The 15,508-nt window shown below is 40.9% G+C and overlaps 1 protein-coding gene across 1 annotated transcript in view; it reads right to left on the reverse strand.

Moving 5' to 3' along the window:
- The window catches only part of Top2a (DNA topoisomerase II alpha), a 33,080-nt gene extending 17,572 nt beyond the window's left edge, over positions 1 to 15,508 (reverse strand). Inside the window, exons 1-13 of the mRNA XM_041644070.1 lie at positions 15,351 to 15,508; positions 14,074 to 14,226; positions 13,633 to 13,723; positions 12,361 to 12,424; positions 10,035 to 10,180; positions 8,965 to 9,062; positions 8,561 to 8,773; positions 5,778 to 5,951; positions 5,548 to 5,649; positions 5,302 to 5,439; positions 3,048 to 3,186; positions 856 to 1,013; positions 286 to 411 (exon numbers count right to left, since the gene is read on the reverse strand). Of these exons, the coding sequence (XP_041500004.1) occupies positions 286 to 411; positions 856 to 1,013; positions 3,048 to 3,186; positions 5,302 to 5,439; positions 5,548 to 5,649; positions 5,778 to 5,951; positions 8,561 to 8,773; positions 8,965 to 9,062; positions 10,035 to 10,180; positions 12,361 to 12,424; positions 13,633 to 13,723; positions 14,074 to 14,226; positions 15,351 to 15,371 (1,623 nt within the window). The 5' untranslated portion in view covers positions 15,372 to 15,508. The remainder of the gene's footprint in view (positions 1 to 285; positions 412 to 855; positions 1,014 to 3,047; positions 3,187 to 5,301; positions 5,440 to 5,547; positions 5,650 to 5,777; positions 5,952 to 8,560; positions 8,774 to 8,964; positions 9,063 to 10,034; positions 10,181 to 12,360; positions 12,425 to 13,632; positions 13,724 to 14,073; positions 14,227 to 15,350) is intronic.

A 15,508-nucleotide genomic window follows, 5' to 3' on the forward strand; every position in this document is an offset into this window, starting at 1 on the left:
GAACTGTTTAGAAATAAAATTATGACTGATTTGGCAATTTATCAAAAATTCTTCTGTGCAAGTTTAAAAAAGCCTATTCAAAGTAAACTTACTTCTCTTGTACATGTAATTTATTATGTCAGCACATCTGCTCAGATGTCCATTAGAGATAATGAGTCAGCTCTTTTTATGACAGTAAAGTAATATAACATAGGACCTGCTTAGTGAGGTACAGTGCTATGTGCTTGCAGGTGGACAGCTGAGCCCACACATTTGACATCAGTTTAAAAATCTAAAATAGCTGACCTGATCTGTCATAATCATTATCTTCCCATAACGAAGAGTTTTCAATGAATCTTCATCTTCATAGTTTTTCTTGTACTGAAGACCCACAATCTTGATGATATTGTTAATTTCAGCATTTTCCATAATCTGAAACACATTGGAAAAGAATAAAGAGATATAATTATGTATGTTGCCTCAGCATTTAGAATTATTACTTACACTTTGAAAAATCAGGCCCGTTATGATAAAACTTCAAAGTATCTAAACTCCCATTTCTCATTCTCTCTTTCTGTGTGTAAGTGTGTATGCTACTAGGGATAGAGACCACGGATAAGTACATCGCATGTATGCTCAATTTGTTCAAATAACAGTCTAAAATATATTTTAAGATGCCCAGTGAGTGAGGACATGATATACAAGAACGGATTCCTGTATTATAAACTAGATTTAGATCCCATTCCTTCCCCCACAGCACTTTTGCAGTGCTGGGGATTAAACACTGGGCCTTATGTACACCAAACAAGTGCTGCACCACTGAGTTATACTCTATCGGCTCTACATTAGGATTACAACAATAGCATTACAGCCTACCTGTTTATGAGAAGCTTCTCGCACATTGAGTATTTTTCCTCTAAGAGGAAATACCCCATATTTGTCTCTTCCAACTACACCAAGACCTGAAACTGCCAGAGTTTTGGCTGAGTCTCCCTCAGTCAGGATAAGTGTACATTCAGTGGAATTTCGACTCCCTAAAACATAAATATACAAATTAACTTTAGTATATTAAAGCAAAATAATCCATAACAAATTATCTTAGGAGTAAAGTGGACCCAACAATTATGTGTGTATACATGTATGAATGTTTTGGTCGCATGTATGCATGTGTACCACAGATTATCAGAATAAGGTTTTGGACCCCTGGAACTAGAGTTATGGATAATTATGAGCCACAATGTGGGTGCTGGGAATCTGAATCTAGGTCCTCTCCATTAGCAATAAGTGCTTTTAAGCAATGAACCAACTCTCCAACACTGCTCCCCCTAAAACATTTTTTTACAGCTAATGTTTATAGTAAATTAATACAGTAGTCCACCTTATGTATGCTTCATTTGAAAAAAAATATTTCTATTATTTTGAATTATGTGTCTGTATGAGTTTATGTGTGTGAGTACAGGTACCTGCAGAAGAAGACAGAGGCAGTGGCTTGCCCTGGAGCTGGAGTTAACAGATAGTTGCACCATCCAACATGAGCACTAGGAGCCTAACATGGGTCTCTACAAGAGCAGTACAGGAACTACATTGCCAACTCTCTAGGCCCATGGTTTTACTTTGAACATTTTCAATTAACAATAGCCTGAGAATACTAAGTATAAAATTCAAGCCCAATTATCACAGCTCACGCCTGTAGTCCCAGCACTTTAGAGAATGAGATAAAGAGAATCATGAGTTCAAGACCAGTCTGGGTTATATAACACAATTATGTCTCAAAAATAAACTAAAATAGGGCCAGCTAGATAGCCCTTACCTCCAGACCTGACAATCTGGGGCCCACATGGTAGAAAGAGAGAAACCATTATTTGTAAAATCATTCTCTGACCTCCACACCATGTGCTGAACCACATATACAAATTAAAATAAATAAAAACATTTTTTAGAGGTTCAAGAAACAAACAATTCATTAGTTTTGTCTGATGTTTTAAAACTTCATGAAATCCCACCTTTGTTAAAAGTGCTCACACACTATTTGACTGTTCGTCATTTAACAGCTTTCTCAGTTATCAGATCATTTGTCTTGAATGCAAATTCAAATAATCCTTATGTAGTAAACAAATGCAGCATCATAATGCTTGTATTACTCATATCTCTCATTATTTAACCATGGCTGGCCTAAAACTCACTATATAGGCCAGTCTGGCCTTGAACATAGAGATTTGCCTGCCTGTGTTAAGATAAAGGCATGTCTGAACTTATTAAAATTTTTATGACATAACATTTCCAAAACCTTCATGGGATAAGTGTAGTACAATAAGACATAAGTTATTATAGTACACGTGGCTTTAACTGTTCTACCAGCTACTCTGTGTTTTTATCATCAGTATCATAATCATAAGAGAAACAACACATAACAGGGTTTGGTATTATTATCCATGGTTCTGGTGTTCACTGAGGGTCTGGAAATATACCCCCTACAGAGCACTATAACATCTCCTTTTTTGGGGGTGGGGTGGGATTGTGTGGTTATCAAGACAGAATTTCATTGTGTAATAGCCCTGGCTGTCACAGAACTTGCTCTGTAGACCAGAGTGGCCTCAAACTCAGAGATCCACTTGCCTCTGCCTTCTGAGTGCTAGGATTAAAGGCGTGTGACACTAATGCCCGGCCTAATATCTTAATTCCTCATAATATTGATGTTGCTGTTGAATATTCATTTGATTTTAGACTGCAAATGCTTGTTAGGTAGATTACTGTACTTAAAATCATCTCAGTAGCATTTAAAATGCCTGAAATTAGAAATAACCTAAATATTCAACAAGAAACTGGTTAATTTTTTGAGACAGGGTTTTTCTGTGTAACAGTTCTGGCTATCCTGAAACTTTGTAGACCAGGCTGGCCTCAAACTCACAGAATAACTTTGTAAATGCACCTGCCTCTGCCTCCCAAGTGCTGGGATTAAAGGTGTGTGCCACTACTGCCCGGCAGGAAACTGGTTAAACTTTTAAGAGTGCTATTTTGCTGCACATCCACATATGCTGCTGCTACTGAAGTAAACGTTAAATGTGTACCTGCATCGTTGGCGTCATCAAGTTTTGGGATTCCCTTGATTCTGTTATGCTTTACAGCTGAACACTTCTTGTTTAACTGGATTTGGGCCTTAAACTTCACCCAGTTTAGTATGCTTTCAACAATACCACAGCCAATTGCCTTCAAAACAGAAACAATCACATTAGCAAAGATTCAAGACAAATATAAAATGTATAAGCACCTAGAAAAATGAAATAACTCAAAAGAACTGTGATGTAGGTGGATCTTCTATCTGTTCCTTTCATTGGTTAATTAATAAAGAAAACTGCTTGGCCTGATAGGTCAGAATATAGGTAGGTGGGGAAGACAGAACAGAATGCTGGGAGAAAGAAGGCAGTGGAGCAGACGCCATGGAGCCAGCCGCCAGGTCAGACATGCTGAATCTTTCCTGGTAAGCCACCACCTTGTGGTACTACATAGATTACTAAACATGGGTTAAAGCAAGATGTGAGAATTAGCCAATAAGAGGCTGAAACTAATGGGCCAGGCAGTGTTTAAATGAATACAGTTTGTGTGTTGTTATAATTTCCGGTGCTAAGCTAGCCATGCGGGTCAAAAAGTAGGCCTGCTCGCCTCATCACTGGGTGTGGTGATCTAAACCTTTGATCCTAGCACCTGGGAGGCAGAGAGAGGCAGGTGGATTTCTAGGAGTTTAAGACCAGCCATGCTACCTAATAAGATCTTATCTCAAAAACAAACCCTCAAAAACATTTCTAGACTGGGTAGGATGTGCGTGACTTAGTAACCCTTGGATCTTTCCATGTTAGCTCCTTACTGTGAGGAATTGGTTTCTCTTTTTTTTTTTGGTTTTTCGAGACAGGGTTTCTCTGTGGTTTTGGAGCCTGTCCTGGAACTAGCTCTTGTAGACCAGGCTGGTCTCGAACTCCCAGAGATCCGCCTGCCTCTGCCTCCCAAGTGCTGGGATTAAAGGCGTGCGCCACCACCGCCCGGCTTTTTTTTTCTTTCTTTCTTTTTTTTTTTTTTGGGAATTGGTTTCTCTAGTATCATTCATTCATTAGTTTTTATGGACTTATGTTATGCCAGGCACTGAGCTACTTGTTGGAGACACAGTGGCTAAAATAATTTAGGACTAGAGAGATGGCTTAGTGGCTATAGGAGATTGTTGTGCATTACCTAAGGAAACAGCAGAGAGGAATAGCAGCTAATGAATTCCAGCCTTGGGGGAGGAGACATGGAATGATCTCTGGAGCAAAACTAGAGTACTTTTTTCCTAGGTACTTATATATTCTATACATAAGTGAGATTGGCCTATTGCCCAGCTCTAAGTTTAACTGCCTCATTCAATGAAGTAGAAGAGGGATCCAGGCAGAATGATTCCTAAGATAAACCTCAGGTTCCACATCCATGCACATCCCTCACACAAGTGCCTACACTAACAAAACATGCATACCACATACACATGAAAATAGAAAAGAAAAAAAGAAACCGAACATGTCATATCTGTGCCTTCATGTAGTTGAAGGTATTAATATGGAAGACAGAATAAGAAATTACAAGTGGGGGCTAGAGAGATGGCTAGAGGTTAACAGCAATGGCTGTTCGTCCAAAGGACCCGGGTTCAATTCCCAGCACCCACATGGCAGCTCATAACTGTCTGTAACTCTCAGTTCTAAGGTACCTGATACCCTCATATAGATAAACATGCAGGCAAAACACCAATGCACATAAATAAAAATTAAAAAAAAAAAAAAGAAATTACAAGTGTGGCTAGGTGGTGGGGTGCACACCTTTAATCCCAGCACTCCGGGAGGTAGAGGCAGATGGATCTCAGGGAGTTTAAGGCCAGCCTGGTCTACAGATCAAGTTCTAGGGCAACCAGGGCTACTCAAACCCCACTCCCCACCAAACAAACAAACAAAAAAAAGTGTATAATTGAGAAGTTTGCTATGTAATAATAATAAAAGTTTAAAAAAAGAAAACAAAAAACAAACAACCTGTTACATTAATCTGAAGAGGCAGAGGCAGACGGGATCTCTATCTAAGGAGTGACGGTGCACTGCTTAACTCTAGCACTAGTCGGGTACAACGCAGCAGGATCTTGAGTTAAAGGCCAGCCTGAGCTACAAGGCTAGACCCTGCTATAAAAACAACAAAACACAGACTGGAAAGGTCTGAGGAAGTGTAGTGCAGCAGGCAATCTTTGTTTCTGCGGAGCTGAGGACAATGAGAAATAAGATAAGACATTTCTATTTTACTTTCCATGTAAGTACTCACAGCTTTGATGAATTTTTCACTTAATTGACATGTTGATCCAAAGCTCTTGGCTTGTAAAGTCATGTTTTCTTTCGTCTGAGAGTCAAAGGTTGGATTTTCAATCAAGCAATTTACAAAAATCCACATGTGATTTTTCACCTGTAATGAAAGTTGATACAGTCATCAAAATGTCTTATGCCCTGCCCCATCTTAGTGCTAGAGACTGAGCCTGGGATCTTGTAAATGCAAGGGAAGAGAATGCTGTACCTGGTGTGCTTTCACGGCAATTCCACCCTTGTTCTTCTTCTTCACCACATCGACAAGTTTACTCACGATCTGATCAGCTACATAATCAACATGTCTGCCACCCTAGTGAAAAAATAGCATTTCAAAATGCCTCAGAATTATAATAGTAACTACAAACATACTTTAGACAAATGTTTAAATCCATTTTATATTATTTGGTAAGTAAATTAATGAGAACTCTCAAAAATTACCTTAGAAGTCGCAATGCTATTGACAAAGCTAATTTGCTGAAAGCCCTTTTCACTCATTGTTAAGCACACTTCCCACCGTGGGTTGACTTGTTCGTGTATGACTTTCAGTGCGTTCCCAGTTTCATCTACCTTATCCTTCAAGTACATATCCACATAGCTGCGGAATCCTTTTACCTGCATAGGGATTAAAGAGAGGAGTGTCAAAATAATGGGAAATTCGAACAAACAAATAAAACACAATGAAGGAAAATGGAATCAGTAACAGACTATGAGAGGACTGGAAAGATGGTTCAGTGATTAAGAGTATATGCTGCTCTTGCAGAGGACCAACCAGCATTCAGGTCTCAGCACCCATAGAGGTTCACAACTATCTTTAACTCCAGTTCCAAGGGATCTGATGACCTCCTCTGATCCTATATACCATGCATACATAGGACGCACACATACATATGCAAGCAAATCATTCACACATAAATAAATACATTTAATTTAAAGTTAAATAGAATATGAGGGTTCAAATCTTTTTATTTTAAAAATTTAGCTTATGTGTATATGAGAAAGGGGCAGGGCAGGGAGAGAAAAATAGGGTATGCGCATGGCTGAATTGTAGGAGTCAGTTCACTCCTATCAAAATGGGTTCTAGGGCTGGAGAGATGGCTCAGTGGTTAAGAGCATTGCCTGCTCTTCCAAGGGTTCTGAGTTCAATTCCCAGCAACCACATGGTGGCTCACAACCATCTGTAATGGGGTCTGGTGCCCTCTTCTGGACTGCAGGCATACACACAGACAGAATGTTGTATACATAATAAATAAATAAATATTAAAAAAAAAAATGGGTTCTAGAGGATGGAACTCAGGTGCTGAGAGGCTTGCCTGGCCAGCACCTGTACCTGTTCAGCCACCTTGCTGGCTTAAAAAAAAAAAAAAAAAATCAAGCGGAGGAGTATTAGCACAAGCCTTTAGTCCCAGCACTCAGAAGGCAGAGACAGGTGGATCTCTGTGAGTTTGAGGCCAGCCTGGTTTACAGAGCAAGTTCTAGGATAGCCAGGGCTACACAGAAAAATCCTGTCTTGAAAAACAAACCACCAACACCAAACCAATTCACCTAATGTAGTGATGAATGCTTTTAATCCCAGCTTTTGGGAAGTAGAGGCAGGCGGGCCCCTCTGAGTTTCAGGGCAGTCAGAACTACATACTGAGACCCTGTTTCAGAAAACAAAAACCAACCAAACAAAATCCCAAAACAAAACAAAAAATTGTGTGAGCCATCAAGATAGTTCAGCAGGTAAGTACACTTAAGCTTCATAACCTGAGTTCCTGAATTCAATTCCTGGGACACACATGGTAGATGAAACTATTTGTATAAATTGTCCCAACCTCAACACACTTGCTGTGTCATGTGCTATGTGCACATGCACACACAAATAAATACAAAAAAATCCTTTGTGTATATGTGTGTTTACTCATGAGGTAAACTGGAGGCCAGAGGTTGACATCTGGATCATTTCTCCAACTCCAACTTAATTTTGAAATAGAATCTCCCTGAGTCTGGAGCTCACCATTTTGGCCAGATCAGACAGCCAGTGAACTCCTTAGATCCACCTATCACTGTGCAGTCCTGTGGCTCCATGACTGGCTTTGTATATCTGTACTGGAGACCTCACGCAGGCACAGCAAACACTTTACATACTGAGCTATCTCCCAGACTACAAAGATTTTTAAAAACTACTAAAATGATATCCATTGATAGGTTGAAAGAATGGTATTTAAGGAAGAGAACAAGCACATTAAAGGGCTGAAGAGATGCCTCAGCAGTTCAGAGCACTGGCTGTTCTTCAGAGGACCTGGATTTGATTTCCAGGATCCACATGATGGCTCACACCCTCTTCTGGCCTCCATAGGCACCGTATACATGTTGTACACATACATAGTCAAGGCAAAACACCCACATACATAAAAAATTTGAAAGAAATCTTTAGAAAAACTAAGTTTTTCTTCAAGAAAAATCTTTCCTTCCAAACCTACAAGAGAAACCTTGTCTTGAGTCCCCTCCCTCTCAAAAGAAAGTTCTTTTCTCTGCTTAGCATGGTGGTGCATGCCTTTAATCTTAGCACTTGGGAAGCAGAAATAGGAACCCCTCTGTAGGTACAGTCGTCTATTTTTTTTTTTTCTTTTTTTGGTTTTTTCGAGACAGGGTTTCTCTGTGGTTTTGGAGCCTGTCCTGGAACTTGCTCTTGTAGACCAGGCTGGTCTCGAACTCACAGAGATCCGCCTGTCTCTGCCTCCCGAGTGCTGGGATTACAGGCGTGCGCCACCACCACCCGGCAGGTACAGTCGTCTATATAGTGGAATTTTAGGTCAGTCAAGTTTACACAACGAGAGCCTGTCTCAAAAACAAAACAAAAAGCTTCCTTTACTAGTTTAAAACAAGATGATTTGCCTGTGTGTGCGCGTGTGTGTGTGTGTGTGTGTGTGTGTGTGTTTGTGTCTGTGTCTGTGAAGGCACTTCCTTTAGTTCCAGCATTTGGGAGGCAGAGGCTGGTGGATCTCTGAGTTCAAGGTCAGCCTGGAATACAGAGTGAGTTGCAGGACAGCCAAAGCTACACAGAGAAATCCTATTTCGGGAAAAAAATGAAAAACAAGTAAAATAAATATGAGATGGTTTTCAAAAATTGTGCTACTCAAGTTTCTTTTCAGGAACTTATCCAAGAAGTTTTAAGAAAAAGGGTGGAAAACAATGATCAAAAATTCCTTTGCAGTCTTATTACCCAGAAAAATACTCACTGGCAGCTTATTTCCATTAAGGAAGACTTTGACATCTTTAGTGGAACCAGCAATATCATATGCTCTTCTAACCATCAGTGCAACAATATCTTTATCCAGACTTTGCATTTTAAACTTAGATAAATCAGGTTGAAAGGTAATACATGTATAATCTTCTCCATTAAAGGGCTTGAGTTCCATGTCACCAGCTCTCCCCATGTTATCCATCCATGTCTATGGCAGGGAAGAACAGGAAAGATGAAAATGTCAATTCATTTCGCAAACAAACTATAAGGAAATAATTTAAGCATACGTAAAATAACTTTATGAACCTTACAAACTGTTAAATTTAGTCAAATATTAATGTTATTATAAATGACTGTTCTATAATTTAAAGATATGTTACAAGATATCTATCTGCTTACCTGTTTGAACATTTTCTTATATTCTTTACTGGCTGTTTCCACAGTAAATTTGGTGCTGAATATATTACACAGTTTGGCTCCATAGCCATTTCGACCACCTGAGCAAATAAATATAGAAAACTACTTTATTATTCAACTGAGAGTCTTTTCATTTTATTTACTTTTTGGGGGCTAGAATGGAACCCGGCCTTGCCCATGCCCAGGCCAGCAATCTACCACTCAACTTTCTTTAGTATTTTTGAGGTTTTATTCATTTTGTATTTGGAGATTTTGCCTGCATTTGCATGCAATGCCCACAGAGCTCAGAAAAAGGTGTCTGACCTCCTCGGACTGGATAGAGTCACGGACAGTTGTGAAACATCATCCGAGAGCTGGGAATTAACCCTAGGTTCTTTGAAGAGCTGCAAAGCAGCAAGTTCTCTTAACAGAGTCTTTGCTTCCCAAGTGCTGGGATTAAAGGTGTATACCACCACTACCTAGTTCTCAGTTTTCTTAGCTGCTGGCAGAACTAAGAAAGATAGGGTTTATTTTATCTATGAATCAATTTCCTCCTATCTCTCTCTGTTTTTTCCTTTGGTTTTGAGACAGGGTTTCTCTGTGTAGCCCTGGCAGTCCTAGAACTCGCTCAGTAGACCAGGCTGGTCTCAAACTCTAAATTTTTTTTTTTTTTTTTGATTTTTCGAGACAGGGTTTCTCCGTAGCTTTTGGTTCCCGTCCTGGAACTAGCTCTTGTAGACCAGGCTGGCCTCGAACTCACAGAGATCCACCTGCCTCTGCCTCCCGAGTGCTGGGATTAAAGGCGTGCGCCACCACCGCCCGGCTCAAACTCTAAAATTTTTATTACACTTGTTGTGTATGAGTGTCTTGCCACATGCATGCTTGGTTCCACAGAGGTTGGAAAAGGGCATCAGATCCCCTGGAACTGTAGGTGCTCACAACTGAACCTGGGTCTTCTGCAAGAGTAACCAACTCTCTTAATCACTGAGCCATACTTTTAATCCTCACACCACACACAGTTATTAAAAGATGTTTTTTTCAGCAACAGACATTATTTTCTATCGATACTCTACCTGTTACTTTCTTTTCATCATCATCGTAGTTACTAGAGGTTAAGAGCTGTCCAAATATGAGAGCTGGGACATACATTTTCTCAACTTTGTGTTCAACAACAGGAATTCCTTTTCCATTATTCCATATACTAATTAAATTATTTTCTCTAAGAAAAAATAGAAAATTTTATTATACTATAAATTTTAAACTATGCTTAACATTTGTAAAAAATATATAAATCCATAAGCTTCAATTTCACTGTGACTCTATATATATCCCCTTAGAAGCTAGCTAGCATAGTCAATCTTTTCCACTATGCTTAGTTCCTAATATTCCTGAAATAGCATCCAGGGATGGAAAACAGAAACCTTTTCTAACACCTGGGTAGACACTGATAATGCTGAAAAAACATGAAATTTAAAAACATTAGTATAAACAAAAGAAAATAAATTATTCTCATTTAAAAGGACAAAATCAGGAAATAATACCACTTTCAAAAGTATCATCTGTATATTTCTACTTCCCTTAGTTTTCCCACCCAATAAAAAACACTGAAAAACATTAAAAAGAAAAAATATTACCAATAATTAACTGTCTTATTTGCTATCAGAATGTTAGTCACTCAAGCGATGTCTTACAAAAGATTTTTATTTTAAATTATGTATATGTGTGTGGGCTTATTGCACATGAGTTCAAGTGCCCACATAGATCAGAGGCATTGGATCACCCCACCCCCAATGTGGGTACTGGCACCAAACTCAGGTCCTGTGGATCCAGCGCTCTAGCTCAGTTACTAGGACTTTTATCTTAGTTATTTTGGGTTCATTCACACACACACACACACACACACACACACACACACACACACGCACACACACATATATATATAAAATTGCTAAAATGGGACACAAAAAATAATACTGGTTTAATACCATCTATAAAAATCAGTTAAAACTAGCTCAACATCTTTAAAAGATCGTTATTAAGTCCTTACGTGCAATCAAGTGCGCAGTTATAATTAACAAACACCCACAAGAACTTTAAGCATAGTTTATGTTAGCACTGATCAGGCTAATAAGAAAATGTTAAACAGGCATCCTGGCCACCCCACAAAGGAACATGAGCATTTAAAACCAGAAATGTAAACCCAAATTATTCTCTACTACCACCTGCTGGTTTTCTGTTTCAATAGCATCATAAGCAAAGGAAAAAAATAAAGAAAAAAACCCCTAAAAACCTTTTACATTTTTAGACGACTGATCAATTATTGGAAATGCTAGCTGAACCACTGCATTTAGGGATTAAGCATCATGTTTATAAATTACTTTGAAATGGTTCAGAGCAAATATAGAAATTTGTTTTGTTTTGCGACAGGGCCTCACCACGTAATTCTAATTGGCCTGGAACCCACAGAGATCTGACTCTTCCTTCTGTTGGAATGAAGGGTGTATGCTATCACATGGCAATTGTTTTTCTGTAGTACTGTGGCTCAAACCATGGATTGTACATGTGCTACCACCAAGCTACACTCTCAGTCCTTTTATTAATTTAAAACTTTTATTTTGGGACATGGTCTCATTATATGCCTCAGCCTCCCAAGGAGCGAGGATTACAGATCTATATCACCAGGCCCAGGTAGAAAACTGTTGACGACACTGGGTATGGTGGGGCTCACCTTTAATCCCAGACTAGGGAAGCAGAGGCAGGCCGATCTCTGCATTTGGCCTGCATATCGAGATTATGTAGCACGTTCTCCCTTAGCAAGAGCTACACAGTGAGACCATGTCTACAAACAAACAAAAGCCAACAGGAAACAAAACAAAACAACTAATAATTGTTCGTTTTAACTGTTGAGTACCCACAGGCTGTTCATTTTAGAACGCTGTCTCTCTGAACTTTTGCAAATTTTATTTTATTTTTTTTGAAGCAGGGTTTCTCTGTGTAGCTCTGGCTTTCCTGGAACTCACTTTGTAGTCAAGGTTGGCCTTCAACTCAGAGATTCGCCTGCCTCTGCCTCCCAAAAGTGCTGGGATTAAAGGTATAACAAGTCAGCATGCCCAGCAGGAATCTTAATTTATAAAAAGCTATCTTCAGAGCCGGGCGATGGTGGCGCACGCCTTTAATCCCAGCACTCGGGAGGCAGAGGCAGGCGGATCTCTGTGAGTTCGAGACCAGCCTGGTCTACAGAGCTAGTTCCAGGACAGGCTCCAAAAGCCACAGAGAAACCCTGTCTCGAAAAACCAAAAAAAAAAAAAAAAAAAAAAAAGCTATCTTCACTAGTAATCAAAGCAAATATAACAAATAATATGAGCTTTAGTAAACAGAAGGCTAGTACTTAGCACTTACGGATCAATTGTGACTCTAATACAAGACATTTTGGGGTCCCTTTGTTTGTTGTCTGCCGCATTGACTGTAAGAAAATGAGACACACACTTAGATAACAGTTAAGTGCTTTAAAACCACATTAGCTCTATAATATAGAAAATAAACCCACAAATAACAAAGGAATAGCATTAACAAGGTGTTAAGTCTACAGCAACTTTTCTGGAGACAGAATCACGTGCATTTCACGCTGACTTTGAACTTGCTACACAGTTAATAGCCTTGAACTTTTGATTTTACTGCATCTACCTCCCCAGTAACAGAATTACCACCTCACTGTTTTATTATAGCAATTTTAAAAATAATTGTTTATTTTTATTTTCTGTGCATGTTTGTGTGAGAGTATCAGATCGTAGAGATACAGACAGTTGTGAGATGCCATGCAGATGCTGGGTATTGAACCTGGATCCTCTGAAAAAGCAGTCAGTTCTCTTAACTGCTAAGTCATCTCTCTATAGCCTTCTACTATAGCAACTTTTGTTCATAGAATTCTTTCCAGAGAAAAACTTAATTTTCTGAACTTTATATGACTTTCACTTTTTTTTTTTGGTTTTTTCGAGACAGGGTTTCTCTGTGGTTTTGGAGCCTGTCCTGGAACTAGCTCTTGTAGACCAGGCTGGTCTCGAACTCACAGAGATCCGCCTGCCTCTGCCTCCCGAGTGCTGGGATTAAAGGCATGCGCCACCACCGCCTGGCTATGACTTTCACTTTTTTTTTTTTTTTTTTTTTTGGTTTTTGGAGACAGGGTTTCTCTGTGGCTTTGGAGCCTGTCCTGGAACTAGCTCTGTAGACCAGACTTTCACTTTTTTTGAGGCAGGGTCTAGCTGCTCTAGAACTCACTGTGTAGACAGAGACCTGCCACCTCTACCTCTAAGTGCTGGGATCAAAAGCGTGAGCTGCCATATCCAGCCTGGCTGTTCTACTTTTGACAACTAATTACTTAAAGAGGAGCAGCCGTCTACAGAGGGTTTGGTAAGAATGCTACTTAAGAATTTGACCAGCAGGGGGCTGGAGAGATGGCTCAGTGGTTAAGAGCATTGCCTGCTCTTCCAAAGGTCCTGAGTTCAATTCCCAGCAACCACATGGTGGCTCACAACCATCTGTAATGGGGTCTGGTGCCCTCATCTGGCCTTCGGCATACACACAGATAGACTATTGTATACATAATGAATAATAAATATTTTTTTTTAAAAAAGAATTTGACCAGCAGATCTTTATATAAAAATCCTTACTTACCTAGAATCTCATCGAAGATTTTATACAAACCAGGAACAAAAGTTACTTCCCTATAGTTAATGCCAACATCTTCATCATAAACCCACATTTGCTAAAAGAAAAAAAAAGTTATTTTTATTCATTTATTGTTTTATCATTAATAGCCTAGTCTTTCTTTTCTTTTGAGATAATATCCCACTATGTAGCACTGGGTGGCCAAAAACTGGCTACATAGACCAGGCTAGTCTCAAGCTCAGAGATCTACCAGCTTCTGCCCCCGAGTGCTGAGATTAAAGGCATGCAGCAACACATCCAGGAATAAAGTCTTCTTAGATAAAGGTTGAAATATGTGTGTGTGTTTCTGCATGTGCACGAACCATAGGTCAGTTCCGTGACCCTCAGTGAGTGAAGTACAAAACACTAGCCTGAAAAAGCAGCCATCCAACAACAGCTTGGTTTTACCTGGGTAACTAATTCCACAGAGCCAATGTAGGTATCTGGGCGGAGCAATATATGTTCCAATTGTGTTTTTTTCTGATAGATTCTTTCAATAGATAGTCTCTTCTTGGCATCTTCATTTTTCTTTTTGTTCATCTGCATATTTTCATTTACAGGCTAGTCATTGGGGGAAAAAAAAGAAAACTGATTGCTTAACCATAACTATCAGAAATGATCAACAAAATAGGCTAATGATGAACTCAATATGCTATCTCACAATTTGTCATCTGTTGATGGGTCCATAGTTTGTTTGTTTGTTTGTTTTTTTTTTTTTTTGGTTTTTCGAGACAGGGTTTCTCTGTGGCTTTGGAACTTGCTCTGTAGACCAGGCTGGTCTCGAACTCAGAGATCCGCCTGCCTCTGCCTCCCGAGTGCCACCGCCCGGCTCATAGTTTTAAACAAGCAATTCCATTACAATCCTTGTAACTAGGCTCTAAAGTGTTTGTGTGTGCAGAGAGGGAGATGGAGCCCGCGACGTGCCAGGCAAATGCTCTGACTTCTGAGTCAAATCCCCCACCCGCCAGGCCTTTTTGGTTGTTTGTCTTTAACTCAGGGTCCCATTAAGTCGCTTAAGCCATCCTCCTGCCTCCGTCTCCGGAGCAGCTGCCATCACAAGCGTGTCCCGCTAGGTCTGGCTAGCAGGTGTCCGTTTCCACAGGTATCTTATTTCTCAGATCGAATACAGGGAATTTCTTCCTTGAACAGTATTTTGACGTCAGAAATAAACTACACTCAGTTTCCTTTCAGCCAATGGGCAAATACCTACTGCGTGCCCGCAGAGTCCCGGGCAGACAACAGACGGTGTTGCCGGCTAGCAAGGCCAGCCCGTGGCCACACTCACACCCTGAAACGGGACGTTTCCCGAGCCACACGGCCGGCCGGCCCCAGGGCAACTGTCACGCTCTGCACCTTCTGAGGTGCGGGCGGAGGAGAAAAGAGGGCCACGGCATTCAATCCCACGCCGCTCGGAAGTCACACCAGGGCGACCACGGGACGAGTGGACCCTGCCCCGCGAACGAGCAAAACGCACGGCCCCCTAGAAGTCCGTGCGGACGCTAGCATCCCGTGAGGGGCTTCGCCCTGACCACGGTCCCCCACGGTCCCCCCGCGGCCCCCCGCGGCCGAGGCGACCGGATGACGGGCTGCCGCCCGGCCGGGCGCAGGCCTGCCCTCCGCCCCGGAGCCACGGATGCAGAGGCGGCGCCAAGGCCCCATCACCCAGGCCCACCCGCGAGCCGTACCTGCAGCGGAGATAACTCCATGGTGACGGTCCTGCAGGGGGGCTCGAGAGTCCCGAAAGCGACGAACTCAGAGGTGGGGGAAACGCGAGGCGGCCCGCGACCGGACGCTGCTCCACAGACGCGCGGCGGTTAGGATAGTGCTTTCCTACTTCATTTGA

The sequence above is a fragment of the Microtus oregoni genome, unplaced genomic scaffold (genome assembly GCF_018167655.1).
Source record: "Microtus oregoni isolate MIOR12 unplaced genomic scaffold, Mior012 000091F_ref0000469, whole genome shotgun sequence".
Taxonomy (NCBI): Eukaryota; Metazoa; Chordata; class Mammalia; order Rodentia; family Cricetidae; genus Microtus; species Microtus oregoni.